Source organism: Rhagoletis zephyria, unplaced genomic scaffold (genome assembly GCF_001687245.7).
Source record: "Rhagoletis zephyria isolate East Lansing unplaced genomic scaffold, Rhagoletis_zephyria_1.1 Rzeph_scaffold_00091, whole genome shotgun sequence".
NCBI lineage: Eukaryota > Metazoa > Arthropoda > Insecta > Diptera > Tephritidae > Rhagoletis > Rhagoletis zephyria.
In genome coordinates, this window is record NW_016157175.1 from 336170 (window position 1) to 350601 (window position 14432).

A 14432-nucleotide genomic window follows, 5' to 3' on the forward strand; every position below is an offset into this window, starting at 1 on the left:
AGAATGTTGGCCCACTTCATAAATTTTTACTCTATATTCCTTAGCTAATGTCTCTTTTACGAAATATTTTTAAAGGTACTAGTTTGGGTTAAGGTGGCTGCCGCTAGGCTTAGATTGTTTTTATATAATTTTTTTTTTTATAAAGTTTGAAACTTGGGCTTTGTGTATGGTTTTTGTTACAGAATGAACTTAATTTTAACAAAAAATAATTAAATAATACAAATAAATTGTCAAAACTTATCAATTTGTTGTGACGCTATTATTTTGACAAGCACTTTATTACAAAAAATGGGCTGAGTTTTGGAAAAAAAAACAAATTAAACCAAACAGCACTTTCTAAATATAATAGAAAATTTTAAAAAATGTTGACTACATTTCAGTCAGACTAAAAAAGTTTAGTGAGTAGCAAACCCTGGTGCTAAGTGCCCCACTGATTCCACGACAGCTTTCGATCGAGAATCAAGTCCAAGTGTTTAACTTTGACAGAAAGTTTTTGGGCCAATCAAGGGTTGGGTTTGAATACAAATGGGAAGACAACATCATCTTTCTTAAAAAATTAGCAGAACTTCTAAAATGATTCGAATTTCGAAAAATTATCAAATTTGTATTTTTAAAAGGTTGTAAACAATTAATACCACAAAAACAAAACCAAACGTTCGAAAAGACTTTGGCTCACTTCACAAATTTTTACTCTGTATTTCTTAGCTAATGAATTTTTACGAAATATTTTTAATAGGATATTGGTTAAAAAACTGATTATGTACAAAAAGTAACTATATACGAGTACATAGTACCTACTTCTCCACTCAAACATACATACATACTAATTATAGAACATAAATTATGTATGGCTTTATATTAATGTACTACTTATATAATTGAAAATGTTGATACAATTAAATATGTTTACTATATCCTTCATGATTACACAAACAATTCATATTCGCAGCTTTTCGATGCTGCTATTCCACTTACTTGCAATGAGAAACGACGATGTCCAGCCTTTCGTCCGCCACGTCGCTTACTTATATGCGGATTGTCCTGGCGTAGAGATTTATTTTTTAAAATTTCCAGTTGTGTATACAGTCTGCAAAAAAAGTTGGTATTTTTTAAACTATGCCCTAAAATATTCCATTCATTAAATGCATACAAACCTTTTGAGTTCAGCGCGTATATCCTCTGGGCTCATTTCGGCAATGGTTAGTTCACCAATATCGGGATCACCCAAACAAAGACCAGCATAACCACCGCCAAGACGTTGGGGATCGTTGACCTTGAAAGCATCCACAGGTAAACGTATTGATAGATTCATGGGCAAGGGAACCTGCAAGCTATGAATTTGCAACAAACACTGCCAAGACACACGAAGAAAGGTAACAGAAGAAAAACAAAAAAAAAAAAAAAATAACAACAGGTATAACAACAACAAAAAATTGTGAAAGGTACATACGACGAGATGTCAGAGAAGTGAGAGAATTTAAGAAATGTAAGTGAAGTTATGAAATAAAAAAAATAAAAAATAAAATAAGTTGAAATTAGAAATTTCAAAATGACCTAAGTCGATAGATGAGGTATGCAAAGCAGAGTGAAATAGGTAATTAACGATAGTAAACCTTTAAGATAGTTAGTAGTTGAGCAGTGTGACGGAAAAAGTAAAAAATGATAACATAAAAATTCTTATGTAACGAAAAATTTTGAAATTAAATGCACTTAAATCAGAAAAAATTTAATAGAGAGCGAAGTGAATGCTAAGCCGTGTTTTCTTACTAAGTATTTAGTTATGCAATTTTTTTGTGTAGGGTAATTTGTTGTTTTTGCTTTTCACTTTTACTTGTGGCGAAAAATGCAGTACTGTTTCAGTACTTATATTTTGAGTGTAAATTTGGTAAGGTAAGCAATGATGTTGTTTTTGCTGTACTACAGTGGAGTAATTATTGGTGCAAAGTTATAGTGTATGGTTTTGGCGCTGGCGCTAAAATAAAAAAGAAAATAAAAATATGTTTGAAATAAATGATAAATGATAAAAAACATGAATAAATGTTAAAAAACAAAAATGTTGGAAAAATCCTCTTACATATATCGAGGAAATTTTGAGTTGTGTCGTTATTGCAGAGGACACACGATATGAATGTTTTTAAGCGGAGACTGCATGGTCTTGTGATTTTTTCGTAGTTTGAGTAAACACATATTTCATTGAAAGCCCTAAAAAAAACAAATAAATTGGCTGTAACAATATTTTATTTTTTATTTTTTGAACGTCTGGCAACACGTTCTTACTGGCACTTCAGATATCAGCTAATTATGGTTATGGCGTAAAACCAAAATTCAATGGGTCTCTATGGCTACGGTGATGGCTATGGCGTTATGGTGGGCACCACTAATTGAAACAGTGTTGGCCATAAGGTTGGTTGGAAAAGCTGTTTTATATGATTATGGTTATGTCACCACTAATTTAACCTTTAGTTGAGCTATTTCCCAAGTTTTGGTTTGCGTTTTACTGGCAGTTTTGTATCGCCTCCGAACGGCAACTGTTTCTTACGAGAAGTTGTTTTTTTAATTTGTAAGCTTGTCATTGACGAACATAGCTAAATCGACTCAGCTCGAGTTCTGGTCATTTTGGGTCTATGCATTCTTCTTCTGGTACTTAGCTTTTCGTAAAAGACGACTAAAATCCACTGGGAATTAGGAAGGTAGCGGAGAAAATATAATTTGAAATACCGACCACGATACCAAAACGACTGTACTGAAGCCTGACAGTTGTGTCAAACTGTTAAACTATGTGATGCAGAAATTTTACTGCATTTGTGTCCGTGCTTTGGATTCTAGAGCGTCCCACCATCACTGACGTCTCCAGCGTACCTGTGAGGGAGCTTTTCCCTAAGATGAGAGTCCCACGCACGGGCGTATTTAAACAACGCGTATATGGATTGGATGACTTCGTGAACATCTTGTATAATGTTTTCCCACTTATAAGGCAACCAAACTCCTGCAATTGTGTTGTCAGTACGAGGCTGATCCATAGCCTAGCTTCAATGGCTACAATGGATGGAAATGCCTTGTTTTTGAAGCTGCATATTTTCCACATGACCCCATATTTTACACGTCCATGACAACCTAAATATGGGTTTGATCTTTTCTCTAGAGTCATGAGCAAAGATTTGCTATCGGATGAGCTATCTGCTATGATCCAATGCAAAATTTAATAGAATAGGAAGATTACTCATCTCGGTCCCCCTAGAATACGATCTACGCAAGCCATTGATGACGAGTGGTTTAATTTAACGACTGATCAGTTTGGATAAGACATTGCCGCCTCGTTCGGCCTGACCAACAATTAGCCTAAGTCCAATCCGATGGCCACCCCTGGGTCATAGCAGCACGATTTCCCAGCTCATAAGAATAGGCGAAGTGGAGTGCTAACGTATGTATCATCAAAATCAGTTTTGCAAGAGCTACAGGACTACAAACGAGTTCTCTGAGCAGAAACTGCCACGATGCGGTCAAACTGACTCACCACACTTGTAGATATAGCGGACGTGGGACTCTTGGATCCCCTGAATTTCTTTTGGATTAACAAGTAGTTTATTTGGTTGTAAAGGAAACCCGATCTGCTCCTGGCACTCTCTCAAAAAGGGCACTCACACACGACAAAGGAGTGAAGCTATATACATGTGACTTCTCCTCCACACCTGGTTTAGCACCTTTTGGGCAAATATCAGGCTTTAAAGAAAACTTTAACTAACAAGAAGCGGCCATATTAGCAGATTTTTTTTCAACATATGTCCAACCACGACCTTCATAACCACCTCTTCTCATCAGCCACCCACATTTCACCGAGCCGTATGGTTCAAATTAGTACGGAATAAGTAGCTCAAGTTCTTCTAATTAAAAACTTCTTTAAATTCTAGTGCAGTCAGATAGTTCATTAATATACTATTTGTAATACAATCCAACAAAAAAAAAAAACACATTTACTTCAAGTCTTCTCACGCGATGAAAATCGTATCGATAGTAAGCGTGAAAAAATTCAGAAAACAAAGCGTATCGGTTTTAAAATTATGTTAAGATTAGTTAAGTATTTTAATGCCTCATAAAAAAAAAAAACAATATTAAAAATTGATATAAAAAATAATAAAAATTTTAATGTGCATGAGTTTAAGTATAAAAAATAAAGAAATCGTAAATATACTAAAAATATATATGTATAATGAATTTAGCAAGATAAAACTTGCCATTAAAAATATGTATGTAAGTATAAATATTGTTCTGCTCATTGTGAGTAAATAAGTACGTTTTAGAGAAAGTCAGCAGTAGGCAATAGTACGTTGATATTGCTAAACACGTAAAAATTTATGGGCATTTGCTCTATCCACCAGCAAGGGATTTTATTAAAAAAAATATATATATTTAGTTACATTTATATGCTTAGATAATTTTGTTAGGAGAATAGAGAACCGATTTTGGTCAGCGTAATTGTAAATATATATATATATATATATGTAAAGAGGTAATTGTTAGTAGGGGCAAACAAATTTAATGCAAAAAGAGGCAAACAAAATTGAAAGGCATTTTTCAATTAAAAACACATGCAGATTTGGAATGTTAATCATGCTGCCATGTTCTAAAGATAACAGAATATATTGGTTATTTACACTAAAATATTTTTTGTGCTAAGATTCGATTTTACGTTGCCGTTTTTTTAAGATAATCGCAATTTACAAGAACAACAAAAGCATGTCCTTTCAGTGAAATAAAATCGAAAATTGCAAAGGGCATGCCACAGAAATTATTTTTATGACTAATAACTATGGAAGGTAACATTTACAAAGAAAAAAGTCGCACGTTTAATAATATAGAGATGTAACTCAAAATTTTTTAAGATTTTTTGAAGATTTCATTATGCAATTAATAAGCTTGATAGGTAGAATATGTACAGTCAAACAGATAACCAAGCTAGCGACTGTAACAGTTACAACTTTTGTTAAAAAAGTCGCTCGTTAACAATTATTTTTTTTACTTTTATTTAATTATTATTTTATTAATTTAGTTATTTCTGAATTGTACTTTATAAATCCAAAATAACAATTAATTTTGATTTTTATTTAAATAATTATTTTAAAAGTTAGAGTCACTGACTGCTTTTTATTGATGACTTTTATTCAATATTTTATTTCAATAACTGTTATCTAAGACATATAATATAAAAATTAAAAATAATTGTTATTTTGGATCTATAATACAAAAATCAAAAATAATTGTTATTTTCTTTTTTAATTTTGCATAAAAATTGCAAATAAAAATTTATTTTCAAATTTGAGTATCGGTGGAACAAGAAATCGTTTGGTATGTATCACTTAGTTGTAGAACACTTCCTTCATAGTGCATTTTTTCATGACAGTTTTCATCAATAACTGTTATGTTCGGTCCCTGAAACAAACTTCCCAAATATGGCGTAGATGTGTTTCTTTCCATTGTCTTTTTGTATACCAACTGTATGAATTGATAAAACTTTGATTGCGTTTTCACACAAAATTGAAAATTTGAAATACTTCAGTCATATTACACCGTGCGACAGTAAATTTTACACATAAAAAAATGAATATATTCGCGAAACTATGGGTAAATTATAGTAAAACTGCGTACTTAGTTTTTCTTTCTGACGTCGGGATTTTTTTAAAAGGACTTCGAAATTTAAAAAATATGACTATTTCAAAGAATTATTTAAAAAAGTTCATGGCTAGAGGAGGTCACTTGTAGAACAACCAGGCTGCTTTGGCCGCAAATAGAAAAGAACACGACGAAAGAGTTGCTGTGCGTCTCAAGAGAGGATATTGCGAAGGTCACGGCTTGTAAACCGGTCATTGGCTATTTGGTAGGCACCCTTCAAGACTAGGATTTTTTTCCCACAAATATTGCAGAAGTTGCAAAGATGAGGAAGAGGAAGAAACCGTAGAGCACTTCTTCTGTAGTTGCCCAGCTTTGGCCAACAGGAGAGCAGGTTTTAGGCAGGCCCTTCTTTAGCTCCCTTAGGGAATTATCACGCGTAGGAATAAAACCGATTCTACGCTTAATTAGAGCCTCAAATTGGTTCTCTGAAGGATAGTCACCAAGGTTCCCGTGTTCTACAATAGTACCACAATGGACCTTCAAAAGGTCTAAGTGAGTTGGTAACTTTAACCGACTGCCACATCAACCTAACCTAACCTTTCCCGCCCTGCTCACATTGCCAAAGGTCAAGGTAGCGCTGCTATTCTGCCTCAGTCTAAAGAACCATCTTCACATAGCAGAATATGAACAAGGATTCCGGAAAATGCACAACACAGAGACAAAAGAAAGAACCTCTTAGAAGAAGTGTGACCACTGTCCCCCAAACTTAAAATTAAGAAAATGAAGCTTTAAATATACATATATGTATGTACATATGTATAAAGCCTACAAAATTCTTGGTTCTACTCAGATCGGCCGCTAGCCCCCAATAAGCCAAAACCTGTCCAGAAATGTGATAAGGCGCTGATAATACCAAGCACATCTTCGCATGCTCCTCCCATACGATGAATTGGACAGAGGGATCTGTTTCGAAAGCTTCTATAATAGACAGTGCGCAATGCATCCGCTTCAATAATTTCACCAACAACCATAATCATTTGCCAAGAGCAAGTTATGTAGGTTGGTATTGCGAGTTCAAGATGGGTGGCTTTCGTAACCTTCGAAGGCTTCCCCAATATTCCATGGGCGTCAACGACATATGTATGTACCTGTAGAAACGTTTGCTGTCGAAATAAAGTAGCACACTGGCCGCACCTCATTTCTGGTTAGTACTCATAAACGACTCGGTAGCGGAGTGGCGACGAAGAGTTGCCGGTTAATTGCCGACGTGAATGACGAGGCCTTTATGGCAAGCGGCAAGTTCTGGCCACGCTATATGATTATATATAAACACAGATTGTTTAGCTGTCTTAGGGCTTGGGCACTCTAGTATGGTTGGAAGCCTCGTCGTCGTTCCTTAAAGCACCTATAATTTCGTGGCTAGAACGGATTCAATTAGAGAGTCTATATCTCTACACACAATTTTTCAAAGTTTAAGAGGGTAGGAGGCAGAAATTGGCAAGAAGGACCGATGAGCCTTTACACAGACGGGTCGAACGATATTCAGAGTCTTAGACTCAAAACTGATTGTTGTTGAAGGTTGCTCTCTTTGCGACTGCATACATAGATATTTGTGTATAACGCATGGCCGATGAGTCGCATTGCAAATGTATCCTCGAGACGATCTCGTTGAGCTGTGAGGGAGCGAGGGTACCTTTTACTAACTGTGGCTTCGTACGAACTTAAACTTCTTTATTTGTTTTATTTATTTATTTATTTAGTTTAGTTAGGTGTGCATAAATAAAGGTTGGGCAGGCAGAAATACAGACAAGCGTTAACTTTTCTATACATATTAAATAATTCTTTATTTTCAGTTTCTTTTCAACATTAAGGATGCTTGATTTCAGGCACAAACAAAAGAAAAGACTAGTACTCGTATATAACCATTTAAAGCAGCATGCATTTTTCAGGTTAGTGTGCATATATTCATTAGAAAAAATTTAAATTCGAAATTGAAAAAAAATAATAATGAAACATATATTAAGTAATATTACAATTTAAATATTTTTAAAACCAAATTAAACGCACGCAGAACACTTGCAGCAACTTCATAGCTCGACTTAAATTTTAATATTTTTTTGCTTATTTACAATAATAATTAATCTTGTTGTTAATATATACATTTGTTTTAGTAGTATGTTTTTAATTTATTACAAAAATTATTTTCTTTTCGTAACCCAAATTCTAAAACAAAACAGAAAATGTTTTTAATAATAAAAATACAAAGCATTTTAAGAACAGAAGCGGATTCCACTGACTTTCTTTTTACTGCTGAAAATATATGTATATATATGAAAGCTTTAAAGAGTTCTTCCTGCGAGCGGTGTTTTGACATCACTGATGGGGGCCATCACATGATAAAAGCTCTATCTGCCTAGTACAATTTTAAGACGTTATGAGCAAAACTTTTGAATGCGTGCAGAGCTTTCCTAAGCTAAATAAACTAATGACTACCAGAGAGAGCTTTTGTTATAGGCGTCCATACGAAATCATGAGCAAGTTTGAGAATGCTCCGTCTATTATTTTTTTGGTCGCCGATGGTCTAAACATTTCATATGGTGAGCCACAGAATAAAAGCCTCCTGGTTAAGACTGCTTTAAAATATTAATTAACAGAGAGTGCTTTGCTTTTACTTTGAGCTCATATATGGAAAATGTACAGAAAGCTTAAAAAAGCTCATCTTGCGGGTGGTGTCATGCTCAACAACACCTTAAAGTACTGTTGGTCACTTAATAGTCACTTGTGTTAATATTTTTGAAGCTTTCTGTGCGTTTTATATACATATGGCAGCACAGAACAAAAGCTCTCTCTGACCAACATTGCGTTCAAATGGTGATGGGACTTGCCTTGGTACCAAGCCCTTTATACTGCGTAAAAGCTCTCTTTGCCCATTAGTGCTTTAAAGAGGTGATAGCCTGCGCTTTGGTCTTATGCAGAGCTTTTTAAGCTCTCTATACAATTTATGTGAGCGTGCTTAAAGTTGCAGCTTTCTCTGTCCATTACCGCTTTGATTTATTGAAAAGTAAAGTTTTGAGCATTCGAAGGAACTATTACAAATTCTTCGAAATATCTAACTACATTTTCTGCTTTTTATACATATACTCCATTAGTTTTTGGAAGTCAAAGTTTCTTTTATCATAAAATGGGAAAACTAAACTTTTTCCTAGTCAGACTCTCTTTCACTTTTAAACTTTACTTTTATATCTTTGTTACTTGATGAAATAAATGTAACTTAAAATAATAGTAAACGAAACTAGAAAATGAACTTAACATACAATTTCTGCTTCATCTTCTTCTTCTTCTTCATCCTCATCATCAACTTTATCATCGTCATCAACATCAACAACTTCGTCATCTGCTTGCCGACTCACCTGCTTATGCTGATACCATAATTTTGGCACAAATATCAAACCCAACGCCATGGTGTTGGTCAATAGAGAACGCAGAAAAAGCGCTAGGAAAATAGCACTCGGACTCATTTCGGGCAAATAGAAAAAGCGTAGCACATAGAATGTGGTCGAGACAAGAAATTCAATGGCCAGCGCTGCAACAAGGAATTGTCTATCCTGAAGAGGAAGAAGAAAAAACATAACATAAATAATCACTGTACACATATGGAGATACTCACCCTGAATTGTGTATTGGCATTGCGGCTGGCGAAGGCCAAATGCAGTCCAAAGCATAGTATCAGCACCTCGCTAACCTGTGTCACATATTCCCACTTGAGTGGTCGACATGTGTTGGTGCGTTGTTCACGCAATGAACCCAACTGTGACACTTCGATCAAATCCAGTGCGGCGGCAGTGAAGGCGGCCATATAACAGGTGACCGCAAATACCATGGTGCCCAAATATTTGAGCAAATCGATGTCACGCAATACCCAGCGATGTGCTTTGCGTGTACGAAAATCGACAAGATGACGATACAGTTTCAATATGATGGCGCCGTAAGAGGTGATGAAGCCAAGTTCGCGCAGCCACGGTTCAAGTAAGCAACGTTCGGTGGTGGCGGGAAAGAAATGGACGGCAACCTTGAAATAAAGAAAAGAAGAAGTGTAAGAAAGGATGTACAAGGGGTACTGCATAATGCATGATGCTAATCAATGTAAGACGAATTAAGTTTTGCAACCAAAAACGCACATGGTGCCATAGATGCCGTTTTAAATGCACTTTAAAGAAACGTCATTTAAAAAATACCAAAAAGACGTCTTCTGGAGAATCAAAGGATTAAACTGTGCTACGAAGAATATAAAATTTTGCTAATGAAGAGTTCTGCGCCTATGAATCCATGCCCCTTTTTGGACGAGAATATCTACAACTTCTCAGCCCACGATTGCCCCGGTAGCCAAATGAGCTGAACCTTGTTCCTGGTTCCGATCATTGTTAAGCGCTGAAGACAGCATTGAGGTGATCTCATGTGCGAGAGGCGCCTTCCTGCTGTCAGAGTATATGTATGTAGGTGTGTTTTTTGATCGCTCCAATTTCTGCACGCTCTCTCAGACATTGTCCACTGGCATAAACCTCAGCTTGAAAGAGAAACATAGCTTGCCGCATTCTAGTGAAAAGGTGCCTTTTACTTAAGTTGTATACCATCAGTGTCCAGATGTGATGATAAGTTCCGGGGTTTTGGTCGTTGGGACAATATCCGTTAGGGAAAGATACCTTTAAGTTATATGTGAAGTTAAACCTCGGAAGGCGTAGGTCTACGAGGCTAATGCCTCCTTCCTCTTATTCTATGCATCACCCTGAATTTGGATGAGTGTATAAAGTTCTCATTATTCCTTTGTCCCTTGAGATGATGCCCACGCGGGCAAGTTGTTGGAATCTGAGCTTGAGCGGCCTGGACTTCATTATTTTCCATCAGATGGGCACAGCGTATATTATATTAGAATAAATGGTTTCGTACATCCAACTTATTTGGCATTTGAAAGATTGTCATCAGGATAACTCAAAGATTTTTGACTTTAGAAGTGCATTCATGTTTGAATAAATAGTGAGGAGAATAACTACGCTGGTTTTCTTACGATTGCCGCCAAAACCATTTAGACTACAGGCGGAGGATGTTTGAGCTCGTGTCTTTAAACCTGCCTCTGATTATGATGGCATATTGATTTTTATGCAAAGAACTTATCCTTATTTGCATAAAATATAGCACAAATGATCTAAAACTGTCTTTGGTTAACCTCTTCTATATCTTGGAAATTTATCTGACCGTAAGGTTGCATTAAAAGTGAAGTAGGTGGCGTCGATTTCGAACATGAGCTGGGAAGATTCCAGCGGCCGCCGGGGCTTTGAAAAGCTTACTCTGTTTTCATCGTACACGCGACTTTGCAATCCTCTACGTTGGGTCGTTTTATCTCAATCGACGTGTGGATGGTTTCATTTGAGCTGAGTGGTAAGAACTTAGGAAAGTGCACCTCGGATTTTAGGTAGAGAGGTTCCTACTAGTTGGTCGTGGGTGACACATCATATCTTCTCATTGCTGCAAACTTGTTTGACCTCTGTGCAGGATCTCTTTATTGCATTCATGTACATTCGTTGATATCTTTTATTAACTATCGAAAACATGTTTAGATTTTCACTTACCGATGCATAAAGTAATATGATTCCTAGTAAAATTGTTTCCAGCACAGTCCACATGCCTGAAGCGATTGCCTGTAAGCAAATAAAAGAATATAAGCAAGAAAGAAAATGTGGATTTTAATCTACTAATATGCAGTTTAATAAATAAGTAATAATATAAAGAAGATTTTATATTAAGTATAGACAGTCGATTAATCAAGGTTTCTGTTCTAAGCTAAAATGGCGTCTAAATTAAAATATGTGGGCACAAAGCTTGGAGTGACGCAAACTTCGTATAAAGACGATACCTAAAAATCGTTTCATACGTATGTATGTATGTGAGCAAATCTGACGAGTGGTTACATTTTTAGACAAAAACGTTTTTTTGGTCGAAAATGGTGGCACACTAATCTTAGAAAATGCATTATCTTCAGTTTTCTCTAAAGAATAAGATTCCATCGCGAAATTTTACTTAGATGAAAACTTAAAAAAGTTACACTAAAAAGGTAAAAATAATCACTCGTGCTCATATATGTACTCCTAGTTGAGTATGTAACATATACGCCCCGTAGCACCATACGGAGTCATCTAACACGTTTACTCGCAAGAAGAATGTGTCAGCGTTTTTTTTCTGGCGAGAGAAGGAAGTGACACCAAAAAAAAAACAACTTGTGAGATTTGCTCATATAGCACTTACATCATATGATTGTCCTAATGAGCCTTATCTTAATCCTAATCTTAGTTCTTATCTTTATCCATATCCATATCCTTGTCCTTATCATTATCAATATCCGTATCCTTACCCTTATCCATATCCCTATTTTAATCTTTATCCCCATCCTTATATTTATCCGCATTTTTATCCGTATAAGTATCTTTATCCTTATCTTTATCCCTATAATTTTAGTTATCCTTATCCTTATCCTTATCCTTATCTTTAGCTTTATTCTTATCCTTATAGTTATCCTTTCCATCATCTTAATTTCAGTCTTAGCCTTAAAGTTAATGTCAGTTGCTTTCATGTTTGACTTATCGTTAGGCTTATCCCTACCCTTAACCTAAGACGTCTTTCTTTGTTCTTACTCGTATTTAATTTTTCCTAAAACTCCTACCTTACACTTCCGCTGCCGGAATACAATCACACTCAGTACAATGCAACAAAGCATACACGCGCCCAATATCGATCCCACAGATACATTCAGCAGGCTCTCCATCGATACAACTTCGGGTGGTTCACCCAGCAAACAAACGCCATGTTGATCACATGTCGTACAACCATCCGGACAGGGTATGCACGAGTAGTTGCTATATCCTTCGGAGGCTTCGACAATATCACCACGAAAGCCTTGCAGTGTTGAGTTGGGTAAATAAAAGGATTCACGACAGATGCAAGTGTAAACGTCGCGCGTAGCTGCCGGCTTATTCTCCGTAAGCAGGCAAAATGTGGTATTGCGATCACAGCTGTTAAAGAAAACGGTATAAATTATTCTCTCAGAGAAGATTTTTTTGTAGAAAAAAAGAGTCGAATTTATGATGTACCCATGCTTTCGTCCGAAGACTTCTTCTAGCCCATCATTGCAAACATCCTCGTCAGCAGCAATAAAGGCGGCAGCACCGATTCTGAAAGAAAAAAAAAAAAAAAAAAGTTGAGTGAAAATAGATGATGATCTCAACGAGCTAAAGGCTGATGGCTAAAGGCATTGCGGCGTACATACTACATTCGGCAAATACAAATGTATGTACATATGTACGTACACTAGGGTGGTCTAAAAATACATTTGAAAATGTAAAGTTCGATTTTAATACTTTCAAACTCTAGGAATTTTCTGTTGTTGTTTTTTATTTCGAAATCAAAAAATATTTAGGGGCCGCTGAAAAGGCTCCAAGTTTTCCAGGTATTTTATATGGGGAAAAAATATATTTATACATATTATGTATATTATTTTCGATATCGAATAATCCTAGTTGTGAAAGCACTAAAATTCCGACATAGCATTTTTTTGAACCACCCTAATGTACACATCGCTAGCCATTCGCCGCTTGCCACTAGCATTGAATAGTTATATGTATGTAACTTATCCCCAACTCACTTTAATTTGTTTTCAGTAAATGTAATTCGAAACGGCCACAACCAACGTCCTTTCAGCACATTACAATCTCTGAATGGTGCACCCCATTCCTGCGTACCCTCGGTGCTATTCCACGCCACACCCAACTCACGCCAGTAGGAACCCAGAAACGCCTTATTGTGTACCTGATCCGGTGGTATCTGTGGCAAAATGTAAACTTTAAAGTTTGTATGGCAAGCACATTCATAAATAAATGAGTAATACACCGCTACTCACCGTTACATCATCCCTGAATTTGACCACAACCGTTTGTATACTCGGCGCTGCAATAGCGAACGCCAAGAGATTCTCATCCTCATTCAATGCATAGCTGGCTATGCCATTGGCGCGTCGTCGCAACTCTTCGCGCAGTCCGGAGGTGATTGCCTGCTGCGATGGTGGGCCGGCGCTGCCAAATTTATTCGCTATAAACTCTGTGAATTGGCGGGCGGCATCTTCGGCTATGTCAGAGAAATCGAAGAACTGCAAGGAAAAGTTATAGAAGGAAAGCGCAAAGCGTTAGAATATCATTTGAAGAAAATGGAATGTCTGTAGTAGGCATGTTACCAATATTTGCATTCGCATTCGCTTATACGAACTTATATATGAGCCTCTAAGGAATCGCCTCATAGTTGAATATGCGGCAAAATTACTTTTTCTGGAACATAATATGCCTCTTTTGAGTCTGGACTATTAGAGTAAAAGCAGTGTATAGGTGTAACACTCGTTCAATGTTCTAATAACTTTTTATATTCCAATTGTAACATATACAATTTTTAAGTATTAAAAACAATGATTTAAGTTGGTTATAGCTTTTTTAATGTTATTACTAAACATTCACAATCCGCATTCGCACATTCGCATTCAGATAATTCGCATTCGCATTCGTCAATGTGAAATAAATGACACTCGTAGAATCCGTGGTTTGTACATTAGACCGTACCATATAAAAAGCAAAAAAAAATTAAGTTCGCCGTTTACCCCAGAGTCTAAAGTTAATACCTTTGCAAGATAATTTCGAAAAGAAAACATTTTTTTTTGGCCAAACCTTGGCTTCGCCTTTTTACATTTTTCGGAGGCACCTCTATTCGGCAATATTTTTTTTAATGGTTTTGGT

General features: G+C 36.1%; 1 protein-coding gene across 13 annotated transcripts in view; it reads right to left on the reverse strand.

The window, feature by feature from the left end:
* smog (G-protein coupled receptor 158 smog) overlaps positions 1-14432 on the reverse strand; it is a 119951-nt gene that overhangs the window by 6986 nt on the left and 98533 nt on the right. For 9 of the 13 annotated variants that reach the window (XM_017630768.1, XM_017630775.1, XM_017630750.1 and 6 more), the window contains 9 exons: positions 13553-13798; positions 13298-13476; positions 12747-12827; positions 12320-12668; positions 11232-11300; positions 9275-9676; positions 9018-9212; positions 1155-1351; positions 976-1087 (listed from right to left, as the gene is read on the reverse strand). In XM_017630768.1, coding sequence (XP_017486257.1) covers positions 976-1087; positions 1155-1351; positions 9018-9212; positions 9275-9676; positions 11232-11300; positions 12320-12668; positions 12747-12827; positions 13298-13476; positions 13553-13798 — 1830 coding nt within the window. The other 4 variants (XM_017630810.1, XM_017630817.1, XM_017630825.1 and 1 more) reach the window with 3 other exon arrangements.